Source organism: Hemicordylus capensis, chromosome 4, assembly GCF_027244095.1.
Source record: "Hemicordylus capensis ecotype Gifberg chromosome 4, rHemCap1.1.pri, whole genome shotgun sequence".
Lineage (NCBI taxonomy): Eukaryota > Metazoa > Chordata > Lepidosauria > Squamata > Cordylidae > Hemicordylus > Hemicordylus capensis.
In genome coordinates, this window is record NC_069660.1 from 173,760,557 (window position 1) to 173,772,840 (window position 12,284).

At 40.7% G+C, this 12,284-nt stretch overlaps 1 protein-coding gene across 4 annotated transcripts in view; it reads right to left on the bottom strand.

The window, feature by feature from the left end:
* Window positions 1–568: 568 nt before the first annotated feature.
* The window catches only part of UBE2D2 (ubiquitin conjugating enzyme E2 D2), a 29,490-nt gene continuing 17,774 nt past the window's right edge, over window positions 569–12,284 (bottom strand). For all 4 annotated transcript variants that reach the window (XM_053246103.1, XM_053246102.1, XM_053246106.1 and 1 more), the window contains 6 exons: window positions 11,663–11,726; window positions 8,956–8,987; window positions 8,800–8,877; window positions 8,605–8,710; window positions 2,565–2,658; window positions 569–1,436 (listed from right to left, as the gene is read on the bottom strand). In XM_053246103.1, coding sequence (XP_053102078.1) covers window positions 1,391–1,436; window positions 2,565–2,658; window positions 8,605–8,710; window positions 8,800–8,877; window positions 8,956–8,987; window positions 11,663–11,726 — 420 coding nt within the window. In that variant the 3' untranslated portion in view covers window positions 569–1,390. The remainder of the gene's footprint in view (window positions 1,437–2,564; window positions 2,659–8,604; window positions 8,711–8,799; window positions 8,878–8,955; window positions 8,988–11,662; window positions 11,727–12,284) is intronic.

Below are 12,284 nucleotides of genomic sequence, written 5' to 3' on the forward strand. Positions count from 1 at the left end.
GGGGGGTGGGGTTGTGGCAGCAGGGGGATAAGAGAAACACCTTTTAACAAATAAACTTCAAACTACATTTTCATTAGTTTTCAAATGAAGGCTGTTCAAAGATATACACATACAATGAATATTTTCAAGTGTTTAGTGCAACACATTTTTAAAAGCTACATTTTGTGGCAGTTTGTGCCAATATGTTTGGAAAATTTTACCCTTTTACACCCATTATTTTAAATTACACACAGTACCCCTTACCTACAGTTCGCAGGCATACATTTAGTCCCATGCAAAGCAAAAGTTTGTGAATTTTCTCAATCAGCAAGTTCCTTATCTTGTTAACAGTCCAAGTTCCAACATACAAATATTCAGACTTTGTGTATGTTAGCCTAACACAAGTTCATAGTTTCAGAATCCTATGAGAAAAATCAGGCTTTTACTGACCTGTTTATTCTGAAGTACAGCTTTTCATGATAACCCTTGAAAATTCATGATTCTCAAAAATGTAAAATTATCCAAATGCAAGAACTAGAGGGAAATCCTTTAAATCTTAGCCCATAAAAAATTAAGCCTATTCACACAATTATCTGTAATGACTGTAGTAATCAGTTTATTACACAGATTATTCATTCTTGAACGTACATGCTCCAAGGGAGCAGTTGGGTTTTAAATATACACAAGTTTGTCAAATGAATTTTTACCCTTACATCCAGAAAGACCTAAGCAGTTAAAAACTTAAGAAAATAAGAGCTATTAGCTATGTTAACTGAGAAAACACATACAAACCAAAATTATGAAGGGGGGGGGGAGTGGAAACAAAATTAACATCACTTGATGCACTAATAGCTCCAATGCATTTAAATGCTGACCAGTTTAACTTAGACCTTTAACGAAAGGATGCGGGTACAGTTTGATCTTGTTGGTCATAAGTAGGTCCTTCAGAATAAAATACAAAAACAGCTTCAAGTTCTTCACATCAGTTTTTCATAAGTTATGAGATTAAAAGGATTCCACTTTTTTTTTTTTAATTAAAAAGGTTTTCTTTCAAGTCACTGAAAGTCCCCAGAAGCACATGAAACCTTCTCCTCTTTGCCCCCTCCCCCCACCTTTGGTTTTATTTAACCAATTTAAATATCTTGGAAATGCTTTTATGCTCACAACTAGGCTTTGACTGAAGAACTGGCTTTTCACACACATTTCTTTGCTAGGAGTCAATGTTGGTATGGAATACAGTATTTCGTTGTTCCAAGTATGTACAACACGCAGCACTGCTGTATCAGGTAAACATGTGCACAGGGGAAGATGAGGCGTGGGCTCATAGAAAGCAGTCAAATGGAAATCAAAAGGACTCTCTTTCAGAGTTCCCCTATCTTTATTTGTAGAGGTTATCCAATAATTTCTTTAATTACATCGCATACTTCTGAGTCCATTCTCGAGCTATTCTGTTGTACCTGTGTGTACAAATATATATAGCAAAGAGAGAGATTATTAATGACATGCAAATGTGAAAGCAGTATTTAGCTCAGGTCACACTAGCCATGAGATGTTTCTAGCACTGAATCAAGCTCTTTGGACAAAAAATTAAAGCACCAGGTTAAGCACCTTATAAAAATAAAAGTATCTGTAATGTTAGGATACAGAAGGGCATGTTTGTTTGAATTCTCCCTTAAAACAGAGAACATTAAAAGAAGATGCCAGAGGAGTCTCCTGCCACCAACCACACAGTAGTCAGTTTTGCAATACTTTCCAGTTCTTGTTTCAGTTTACCATATTCACACAGTCACAAACATGCATTTCATAGGCAGCATGTTATGGATTCTAGTAAGTGTCAATTGCCTTTTAAATTAGGTATGGCAGAAAAAATTCAACTCCTAAAACATTTTGTACAGTAAGCACCTGTGCCTCAAGTGCCTCAAGTACGAAGAGCCAGTTTTTAACATAGTAAGAAGATCCCAATTTGACACATTTAAAGTGCTCTTGCTATCTTTTGGGCTGACTAGGAAAGATCCAGAATTGCATAGTGCCAGCTTCCATTTATGCTCAAGACTCACTTTCCCTGTTCAGAGGGCACTAAATGCCACTCATTTCAGTCTGCTGAAAGGAAGCTATTTCTGTAGCAGAAATGTCTCAAGCTAATGTGTTTGTTTCTATCAATAAGTGACCAGAAAAGAATTCTTTAAATATGGTGTTCTTCCACTGTGCCAACATAAAGCCAAATTCATGTACATCTTGTTCACCAACTACCAAGGTTCTCTTGTGGCAGAAGCTGCTCCTCCCTCTGCAGTCTAAAAGCAGAAACTGAAAGGCTTGAGTTGCAACTGCAAAATATTGATGTCAGACGACACTGACCAGGTTGTTTTGCTGAATTAATCAATCCAGCTGAGAAATAAGTCTTATTACTGACTATCTGATAATGCAAGACTCCTAATAGGAGTGGTGGGGGTGGCACTAGCAAGAGAGAATGACACTGGAGCCAAGTGCCAAGTTTATCGTACTTTAAAGCACACTATGCAGTCTTCCAACTGCTTTGTTCATTCTCATGTTTTCACTGTTTAAAAGGTTTTGGTCTCCATACTCACTTTTCTCTATCTGTTTTGTAGATCCGCGCAATCTCAGGCACTAAGGGATCATCTGGATTGGGATCACACAACAGAGAACAGATGGACAAAAGTACTAGAGGGAAGAACAGACACTACATTAGTATTCAAGTGCAGCTAAATGCCCACAAGGAGCAAAACCCTTCTCCCCGTTCCAGTCTCCCAATTTATAATCTAGCACTGAAGGTTTTTAAGTTGCCTGCAACTTAGAACAAGGTGCTAATTCCATCCTAGGTAAGAACCAAAATGTTTGCAACACAGAGAATTTCAAATCCCACATAACACTGACATGCAAAGCACGAGGGAAGAAATTGCGGGTGGGGCTTAACCCTCCCCCTGCCTGTTTTCTTCTGCAACTCCTCCTTCAGTTCCTTTCCCCACTTTACTGGAACACCCAGACTCTGTCCCAAGTTGTAGGAAAACACAGTAGGGAGGATTAAATATTTCCCCACCTGATGCTTCTCCTGTGCAAATGGCCTATCTACCCCAACTTTGCACACTGAAGCTAGACATGGAACTGATAACTCCATGTTTGGAGGCTAATATAGGGAAAATAGGAACCACATCATGAGTTGAATGGCAGCCTAGCCACCATACGAGTAAGAATTTCTAGTACAGAAGAGTTCATGGGCAAAGGAGGATGGAGTTTACACTACTTTCTTCACCCACATTTCAGATGCCAAAAAGCTATGAATGATCAGTATCTCAACTGAATGACTACTATGCTGGTCTAGACAGGACTGAATAGTGCAACACACAATGAAAGGTTAAGATACTTTTTTACTGCAGATCAACTCCTTTTAACCTACACTTATGTGTATAGTAACAAATCATTTCTAGATTTGATATTCCATATCTTCTCTATAAAATTAATAATAATCTTTCAAACAGATTGATATTTCTCTGCATGACTAAAATTGGCTTAAATTTCTGGCTGTATTTACGGTGTTTTCAAAACCTGCCCACAATTAAGTGGGCAACTCCTGAAACTTAAATGTATATGACTGCCATGTCTGTAGTCTAAGTTACAGCACTAATTCCCCACCCAACATTTTATGTAGCAATGCAGCCAACAACGCTTTAAACATGAAAACTTGCACTAAGTGTTTTTAAAACTTGACCACATTTAAGTTTCAGGAACAGAGGGAGAAATCTCTCTCTACGAAGCATTGCTTGCACAGACTAGTCACATATCATTGTTTAATTCATACATCTTATATGGGAATAAGAACCTGTGCATAAGTTCCCCCATCATGTACAGAATTTGACATTTCTATGCCTAGGACATTAGTAGTATTACTTGATGAATTTGCAAGGCAGTGAGCAAATGAATAGCAATTTTACACTGCAAGGAAATATTTACATAATATTAACATGTATACAACATGCTATATGACCCCTTCTCAAAGGGCTTAAATGTGACATTAGATGAAAAACATGATATAAAGATCAGAACCAGTATGGTGTATGATTAAGAGTGTTGGATTAGGACCCGGAAGACCCGAGTTCAAATCCCCATTCAGCCATGAAGCTCACTGGGTGACTCTGGGCCTCTCAGCCTAACCTACCTCACAGGGGTGTTCTGAAGAGAAACATAACCATGTACACCACTCTGGCTCCTTGGAGGAAGAGCGGGGTATAAATGTGAAGTGGAAAAAACAACCACCACCCTGAGACAAAGCAGGGGAGGGAGACTGTTGAGTGATAGCAGAGGTAAGGGGAGACTAGCAGGCCTGGTTTTGTTTTTTTAAGTGTTTCAGTTATAGTATGGCCTTACCCCCTCCCCCACTTAAGATAAAAATGCTAAATGAAATCTGAATACAAATATGTTAAATCAAAGACTATTTATATGCCATAACACCAAATTTAAAATATATTCAAGTCCAACTGATTTCAATGGAAAAGCTAAAGGCATGGTTAGATCTCAAGACAGTAATTAAATTGGGTGGTTTTTTGAGAAAGCTACAAGCACACTGGGTAGAACATAGCACAAGAATATCCACAACAACAATAGCAAGACAGGTGAAACATTTCTTGAATGCCTTTACCTTAAGACATAAAAGATTGTAGATGTTAAGAGAACACTAACACCAGCATCAACACAAAGATGCTATGAGAACCAGAATGTGCTCATAGAAGTTTAACAGTGAGCAAGAGAAAATCAAAGACAGTCTGCTGTGGAAGTTCAACTACCAAAGTGCTAAAATCAGGAACAGATGCAAAAGCAAGAAGAAATACAAGCAAAGCCAGATTGTAGTAACCTCTGTAGTTAGACTGGAAAGTGGTATTAAGAGAGGCCCCCAAAGGCTCACCCAACACTGAGGACTCAAGTCCTCAGGCTCCTTGAATGAAGGTTCCTGTAGGTCAGGATGTCATCCTTTTCCTGACTAAAATTGAGAATTACAGGAAAGAACAGAATCTTCATTTCTCATACAGAATCAGGAAGACATACTAAACTAAAAACTACAAAAGCCAGTTGTATCACAGAAGGATCCTCAGGAAGCATGACTGAATATGAAGAATGGTCACAATATGGAAAACATTCCTATCAAAAGCTGCATCCACAGAAGCCCAGATATTTACTTTATTATGCCTGGTAAATATGGACTGTGGGTGATGTAGCTGCCCTATAGTCATCCAAAGGAAAGTTGCCTCTGGTAATACCCGTAATTGTCCAATTACAATATGCTCCCATGCATTGTATGCAGTGCCAACTTTCAAAAATAAGATGGAGAAACGTAATTGTTTCTATGTGTTACACAAACCAAACTTGGACTTGTTTCAAAGTTTCCCCGAAGTTGCCTGGACAAGGAAAACTGCTGCTAGTTACGACAAATTCTGTAACTTGCCTTGGCGGGAAACAGGAAAAGATTTTGCTGGCAGAGTTAAGAACTGCTTACATTTATATTCTCCAGTACATGGGGCATTGAGAGGAGGCAGCAGGCAGATCACTGACTGGAATGATTCCAATCAATCAGAGCCAATTTAAGCTCACTGGTTTGGAGAGAGGGCAGGGCAAGAGTGTGTGGCTGAAGGGCCAAGAAAGAACTGGCTCTGTGAAGAAGGTATTACTTGTGAAAATACACCCCACCCCCCTTTCCCTAAAATTTATATCTCCATGTATCACAAACACAATGGACGGAGGTTGCTAAAGGCATATTTGGCTTTTAAATATGTTAAAGGCATATAAAGGCAATTAAAATATTATAATCAGGAAACTTGTGATAAAGTAGCAGCAGCCTAAGCCAAATGGACTCCCTTGGAAACCTGATTATTTGAATGCTTCCGTCATGGCTGCAATGAGCATTCTGCTGAGAATTGGATACTCTCTTCCCTAGAGAGTCATAGGAACATAGGAAGCTGCCATATACTGAGTCAGATCATATATCCATCTAACTCAGTATTGTCTCCACAGACTGGCAGCGGCTCCTCCAAGGTTGCAGGCAGGCATCTCTCTCAGCCCTATCTTGGAGATGCCAGGGAGGGAACTTGGAACCTTCTGCTCTTCCCAGAGCAGCTCCATCTCCTGAGAGGAATATCTTACAGTGTTCACACATCAAGTCTCCCATTCAAGCAACCAGGGCAGACCCTGCTTAGCTCAGGGGACAAGTCATGCTTGCTACCACAAGACCAGCTCTCCTCTCTTCTCAAAGAGAGCTTGTGCCACAGAATTCTTTGATATGGTTAATATATTGCAGGTTCCTCTTAATGTTAAGTATTTACCAGGCCTTTTTAGAGAGCCTTTCAGGTCCATTTAAAATGGTGGGCTGGGAGAGTTTCTGCTACCATTAAAATAATTATATCCTATTTTTGCATTTCTTGCAGAACACCCAAGGTAGCCAACAACAAAATCATAATCATATGACACGGGTGTTTTATCCATAGCGATTCCCTATGTCTCCATTACATGTTTCCCTCAGACTGGGAGCATAGAAGGAAGGGTCACCTAATTTCCCCTCTTCCTCCTATAGCTAGCTTCATTTGGCTGCCCCCTTGCCAGAAGAAACACAGCTGTCTGCTCTTTTCTAGGTCTCCTCCTTAGCCCTCTCCTTCTGTCTCATTCAGTAATTGCTAGCAATGCAGATGTTCCTGCTTCAAGATCGAGATCTCACAAGATCTCCCTCCATGGCTGTGGCTCATAACAGCAGACGTTCTTTCCCTTCCTCCTGGGCCTCCCATTCGCTGGCTCCCAGAGACTCCCTCCCATAGCACCACCCGACCAATCATTGCTGGGTAAGTCAGGGGCTGCTTTACATCACCCAAACTGGAAGTGTCGAAATAATACCCAAGAACCAGTCAAGTCATAGGCCAGGCAGAGCAAAAATAGTTTTAGCTGGGAAGTGACCAGATTGATTTCCAGGGCAGGGAGTTCCACAGCCTAGATGCTGCAACAAAGAACTGCTTTTCCTTGCACTCCACCAGCTGCACCTCAGAAGGAGGAGTGAAATGCAAAAAGACCTCTCCAGGTGGGATGAGTGGCATTCTACAAGATAATAAATCCCTCATTGTGCTGAGAACCCACCAATCTGATGTTCTCAATCCACTGAATGGGAGTGTTTGAAAGCAGCCCGCTACAGTGAGAGCACAAGGAGTCATGTTGACGAAGCTGCTATCTCCCCGCCACCCCTTGTTTCAAGACAGCAAGAGCATCATCTTCTGGAAGTCTGGGCTGAGAATCCTTCCATCTAGAGGACTTGGGGTTATGGAAAAAATGGCTCCACTTGGGCATTTCCTTGTTTTCTTTCATTGAAAAGGACATTTCCAAACTTCCTTTCAGTTGAACTGGTTCTGCACATCCCTTTCTCCTTCAGAAAGTTGTAGAACTTGCAAGCCACCTGAAGCTTAAACTTCGATTCTGCAAGTTGCACTCACTCCTCTTTCAGATGGTCAGAGGCAGCCAGGAAACGATTTTTAGTTGCTGAGTGAGAGGTATCTGGAAAGACCTTCAAAGAACTGCTAGGTGAAAGTATGAGTGTGTGAGTGAATGGAGAGACCAGTGTACTCTGAGGAATGCTGCAAGGTGTTGAAAGTTTGCAGTCTATAAGAATTTAGTAGTTAATACAACAAACAAGCTAGCACAGCCAGCAAAACCCTATTTGCCATAAAAAGCTTGGGTGATCTGGATGAATTTAGCCTGCCATCTATCTATGATGATGTCAAACATTTAGAGTATGGGAGGAGAGGCATGCCACAAGTGGGCTGCTATACAGAAACGACCTTCCCTCCAGTAACCACCCACTTAACTTCCAAATGCAGAGTTACCTGAAGATGAAGATCTCAAATCGCCAGGGAGGTTCACAAGAGAGAAGACAGTATTTCAGAGATACAGGTGGACCTAGTTAATCGTGGTACCACTATTTGCGGTTCCGCATACCCGCAGTCTGAGAATAGGCACCCAATCTTAATATTCATGGATACAAAAGGGCAAAAACCTGCATGTCTGCATTTCCTAGGTGGCCAAAAGTGACCTCTGAGGTCATTTCCAGGCATCATTTTGATGAAAGGAACCATTTTGTGGCTCATTTAAGCATCCCCCCCCCCATTTATCATGGGGAAATGGCAGATTTTGCACTGGGAGGGGCATTGCTGGACACCTGGAGACCTGCAGAGCACAGTATGGCTCTATTTCAATCATTTCTGCCATTTTCCACCCTTCTTTCCAGCCTCCAGGAACCTAAACCCCCACCTATTCCCACGGCTGCAATGCCTCATCCACTGTTTATAGCAGAGAACAGAACCTCCATGGATAACGAGGTCCACCTGTAGCCTGGTGCCAGACTATTTATAGCTGGTCTGTTGCTCAACACCAACATATCTTGGGTTGGCCGATTTCCAAGTTAATGGCTGTAGCAGCAAGTGCCAGCCTTCACTAACTGTTAGTATTGGTTTATGTAGGAAACTGAGCAACAAGCAAGTATGCAGGCATGCAAAGTACAAGGCCACCACTTTAAGTATGAAATGATTTTTAATAAATGTTCTCTGATGTTAATCTTTCATTTTCACCCATCACCAGTTTGTTTACCTTTTGAAATAGTTAATGCTGGAGACCACTGTGACCGTAGAATATCAAGACAAATACTGCCGTTACTGTTAATATTTGGATGGTAAATTCTTGTTGTAAATGCAACCTGTAAGAGAAGAAAGTTCTCATGTAGATCTCTTTGCTACCTTAATAGAAACTGCATCAATACTCTACAAATTTAAGCAAGACACTCACCTTAGGTGGTTTGAAGGGGTAATCTGTTGGGAAGTGAATTGTCAAGAAGAACACTCCACCCTGATAGGGACTGTCATTCTGAAAAGAGAAGGCTATTAGAAGAATGTTTAAGACTAATTTATATGAATTTTATTTATACCTGAGAGAACTACTTACTGGTCCCATTATTGTTGCTTGCCAATGGAACACTAGAAGAGGAACAAAAGCAAGATCTTTAGTAGATAAAATATTTAGTGAGAAACTAAATACACATACTTACAGCGATCAGTGAAGGCAATATAGTGCAGAACACATAGCACACAAGTATAGTGCAGAACACAATGGAGAACATCCAGACAAAGTCAGTCATGACAAAGCAGCACTGAAATCAATGAGACTAGTAGTAACTTACGTTAGACCCACTAATTTCAATGGGACTTGAATCTGAATGAGGCCCATAGATTACAGGGAGCAATCTTCTAAGGGCTAGTTCAAACATACAATTTCTTCACATCTCTTTATGCATCATGTTCGCCACATATAGGGGCCTCAACACACCACTGCATGTATAGAATCATCTTCATAATAGTAATCAAGCGAGGTTCAGCAGAAATTCTATTCATCCTTTCAAATTCTACCCGTTTTTAACAGATTAGTATTTATTCCGTATTTGGCATTTCAATACAGATAGTTATTTGGGGAGATACAGATGTTGCCTTTTTGCTAGAAAATATGTTTGTTGTAATAAAGTTTGTTCAAATTACTCAGTATGATAGTATATTTAATAGGTATTTCTTTTTCATGGCGACTTAATTGGAAGGACAACAGCCTCACAACTCTGGTGAAATTGTAATTGTTCAAGGTCAAGATTAGGGATTCCAACACAGGGCAAAGTAAACCAGAAGCGAGCTTTTTAAAAACTGAGAAACACTGCCACCATTTTAACGACACTACAAGGTAGTCTTTGTAGCCATTTGGGCAGTCTATCTCCAGTGTTATATTTGATTAACCAGACATCAACAAATCTACTTGCCAGCATAAAAGGAGAGAGAAATCCTTGCACCTCTGACAGACTCTTCGCATTGCAGTTTGAAAAAAGAAAGCAGCAACAGGATTTTTCCCCTTCTCCAAATTGAGTAGCAAGCAAGACAAAACTAACCATATTTCAGCACAGAGGGTTAGAGAAAGGAGCAGAGGCTTATCTCTTGTGTATGGTGATTTCAACACACACTGGAAGACATCTCTGCTGGTTTTTTTCATTCCTGAATCCTCCATATAAGTGAGAGAAGACTGCCTCTAACAACTTAGGAGAAAGTGTGTGTGTGGCGGGGGTCTTCTCACATGCAGAGGTTTACATGACATAAGAACAGCCCTGCTGGATCAGGCCCAAAGCCTATAGTCTAGCATCCCGTTTCATAGTGGCCCACCAGATGCCTCTGAGTAGCCCACAGGCAAGAGTTGAGGGCATGCCCTCTCTCCTGCTGTTACTCCCCTGCAACTGGTATTCAGAGGTATCTTGCCTCCGAGGCTGGAGGTGGCCCACAGCCACCAAACTAGTAGCCATTGATAGACCTGTCCTCCATGAATCTGTCTAACCCCTTTTAAAGCGTTTTAAAGGAGAGGAGAGCTGGTCTTGTGGTAGCAAGCATGACTTGTCCCCTTAAGCTAAGCAGGGTCCGCCCTGGTTGCATATAAAAGGCAGACTAGAAGTGTTTGTACTGTAAGATATTCCCCTCAGGGGATGGAGCTGCTCTGGGAAGAGCAGAAAGTTCCAAATTCCCTCCCTGGCATCTCCAAGATAGGGCTGAGAGAGATTCCTGCCTGCAACCTTGGAGAAGCCACTGCCAGTCTGTGTAGACAATATTGAGCTAGATGGACCTATGGTCTGACTCAGTATATGGCAGCTTCCTATGTTCCTAAAGCCACCCAGGCTAGTGGCCATCACCCACCCCATCACAGAAAATTCCATAGATTAATTATGTGATGTGTGAAGTAATTCATTTTGTTGGTCCTAAATTGCCCAGCCTTCAGTTTCATAGGATGATCCCTGGTTCTAGCATTGTGAGAGGGGAAAAATGTTATCTATCAACTTTCTCTGCACCATGCATGATTCTCTCTCTGTTTTTTCTAAACTAAAAAGCCCCAGGTGCTGTAGCCTTGCCTCATGAGGAAGGTGCTCCAAGCCGCTGATCTTCTTGGTTGCCCTGTTCTGCATCTTCTCCAATTCTATAATGTCATTTCTGAGGTACTGTGATCAGAACTGTACACAGTACTCCAAATGTGACTGCACCATAGTTTTGTATAAGGGCATTATAATATTAGCAGTTTTATATTCAATCCCCTTCCTAATGATCCCCAAGTATGGAACTGGCCGTTTTCGCAGCTTCCACACATTGAGTTGACACAACGAGCTGTCCACCACAACCCCAAGATCTCTCTCCTAGTAAGTCACTGACAGTTCAGACCACATCATTGTTTATGTAAGGTTGGGTTTTTTTGCTCCAATATCCATCACGTTACACTTAACATTGAAATGGATTTGCCATCTTGTTGCCCACCTCCAATTTGGAAAGATTTCATTAAGAAACAAAGAGAGAGGTTCATGCTGGTCGTGAGGACAAACAAAGGTTTGGAGAGTAACCCCAGCTACTATCTATGAACCACTGTGCCCAACAAATGCAGTTACTACTTTTATTCTATGATTGTCTCTTAGTCTTACACAAATTAATCTTACAACAATTATTTTTTATAATTTTGGTTTTGAATTGATTCCACCTATTTACTTAAAATGCTTTACTTTTTTAAATGTCAGCTCAATTCTATATATTTAGGTCAGTTCTCTTTGTCCAAGTAAGTGCTCTTAAGGCCTTTTACAAATACTTACTGTCATCTCCAACAGGACCTGCTGAACACTGTGCTGGAGGATCACGTGCCAGATCATTCAACTCCTGAAAACCAGAGCAAACCCACAGTTGATATAAAATATGGTAGTTTATCTTCTGTAATAGTCATGAAAACAGAACTGTATTATAGCTTTTTTATTAATATTAAATGCCAATTCAGGATTTACAGATCATTCTTTTTAGTAACACCTATGCAGATTCCCATTACAAAAAGCAATACTGTACAGAAATCCAGTTTTAGTGAGGTGTATTAAGCTTAGTCTCCCTTCACCGATTGAAATACAGTTTGTTAACTCAATGTGAAGGCAAAGTTTCATGATTTGTTAAAAACTGCTTATAGCTGGTAGTTTGATCTTGTTCAGCAAGTTGAACCAAACCCAAAAGCCAAATCAGAGCCTCCCTCCACCACCAAGTGAACTGTAACAACTTACAATTTCTTCAACCCTGGACTAAACACACGTGGTAACTGATTCAACTACCAAGCACTTGGAAGATTCTTTTTCAAGGGGTGGGAGGGCTTCTTCTCAGCTCAAATTTATTTGGAGAAACTATTATTTCCCAGAAAGCCCCCAGAAGAGGAGAATGAGAAATTGGAAGGAAGGG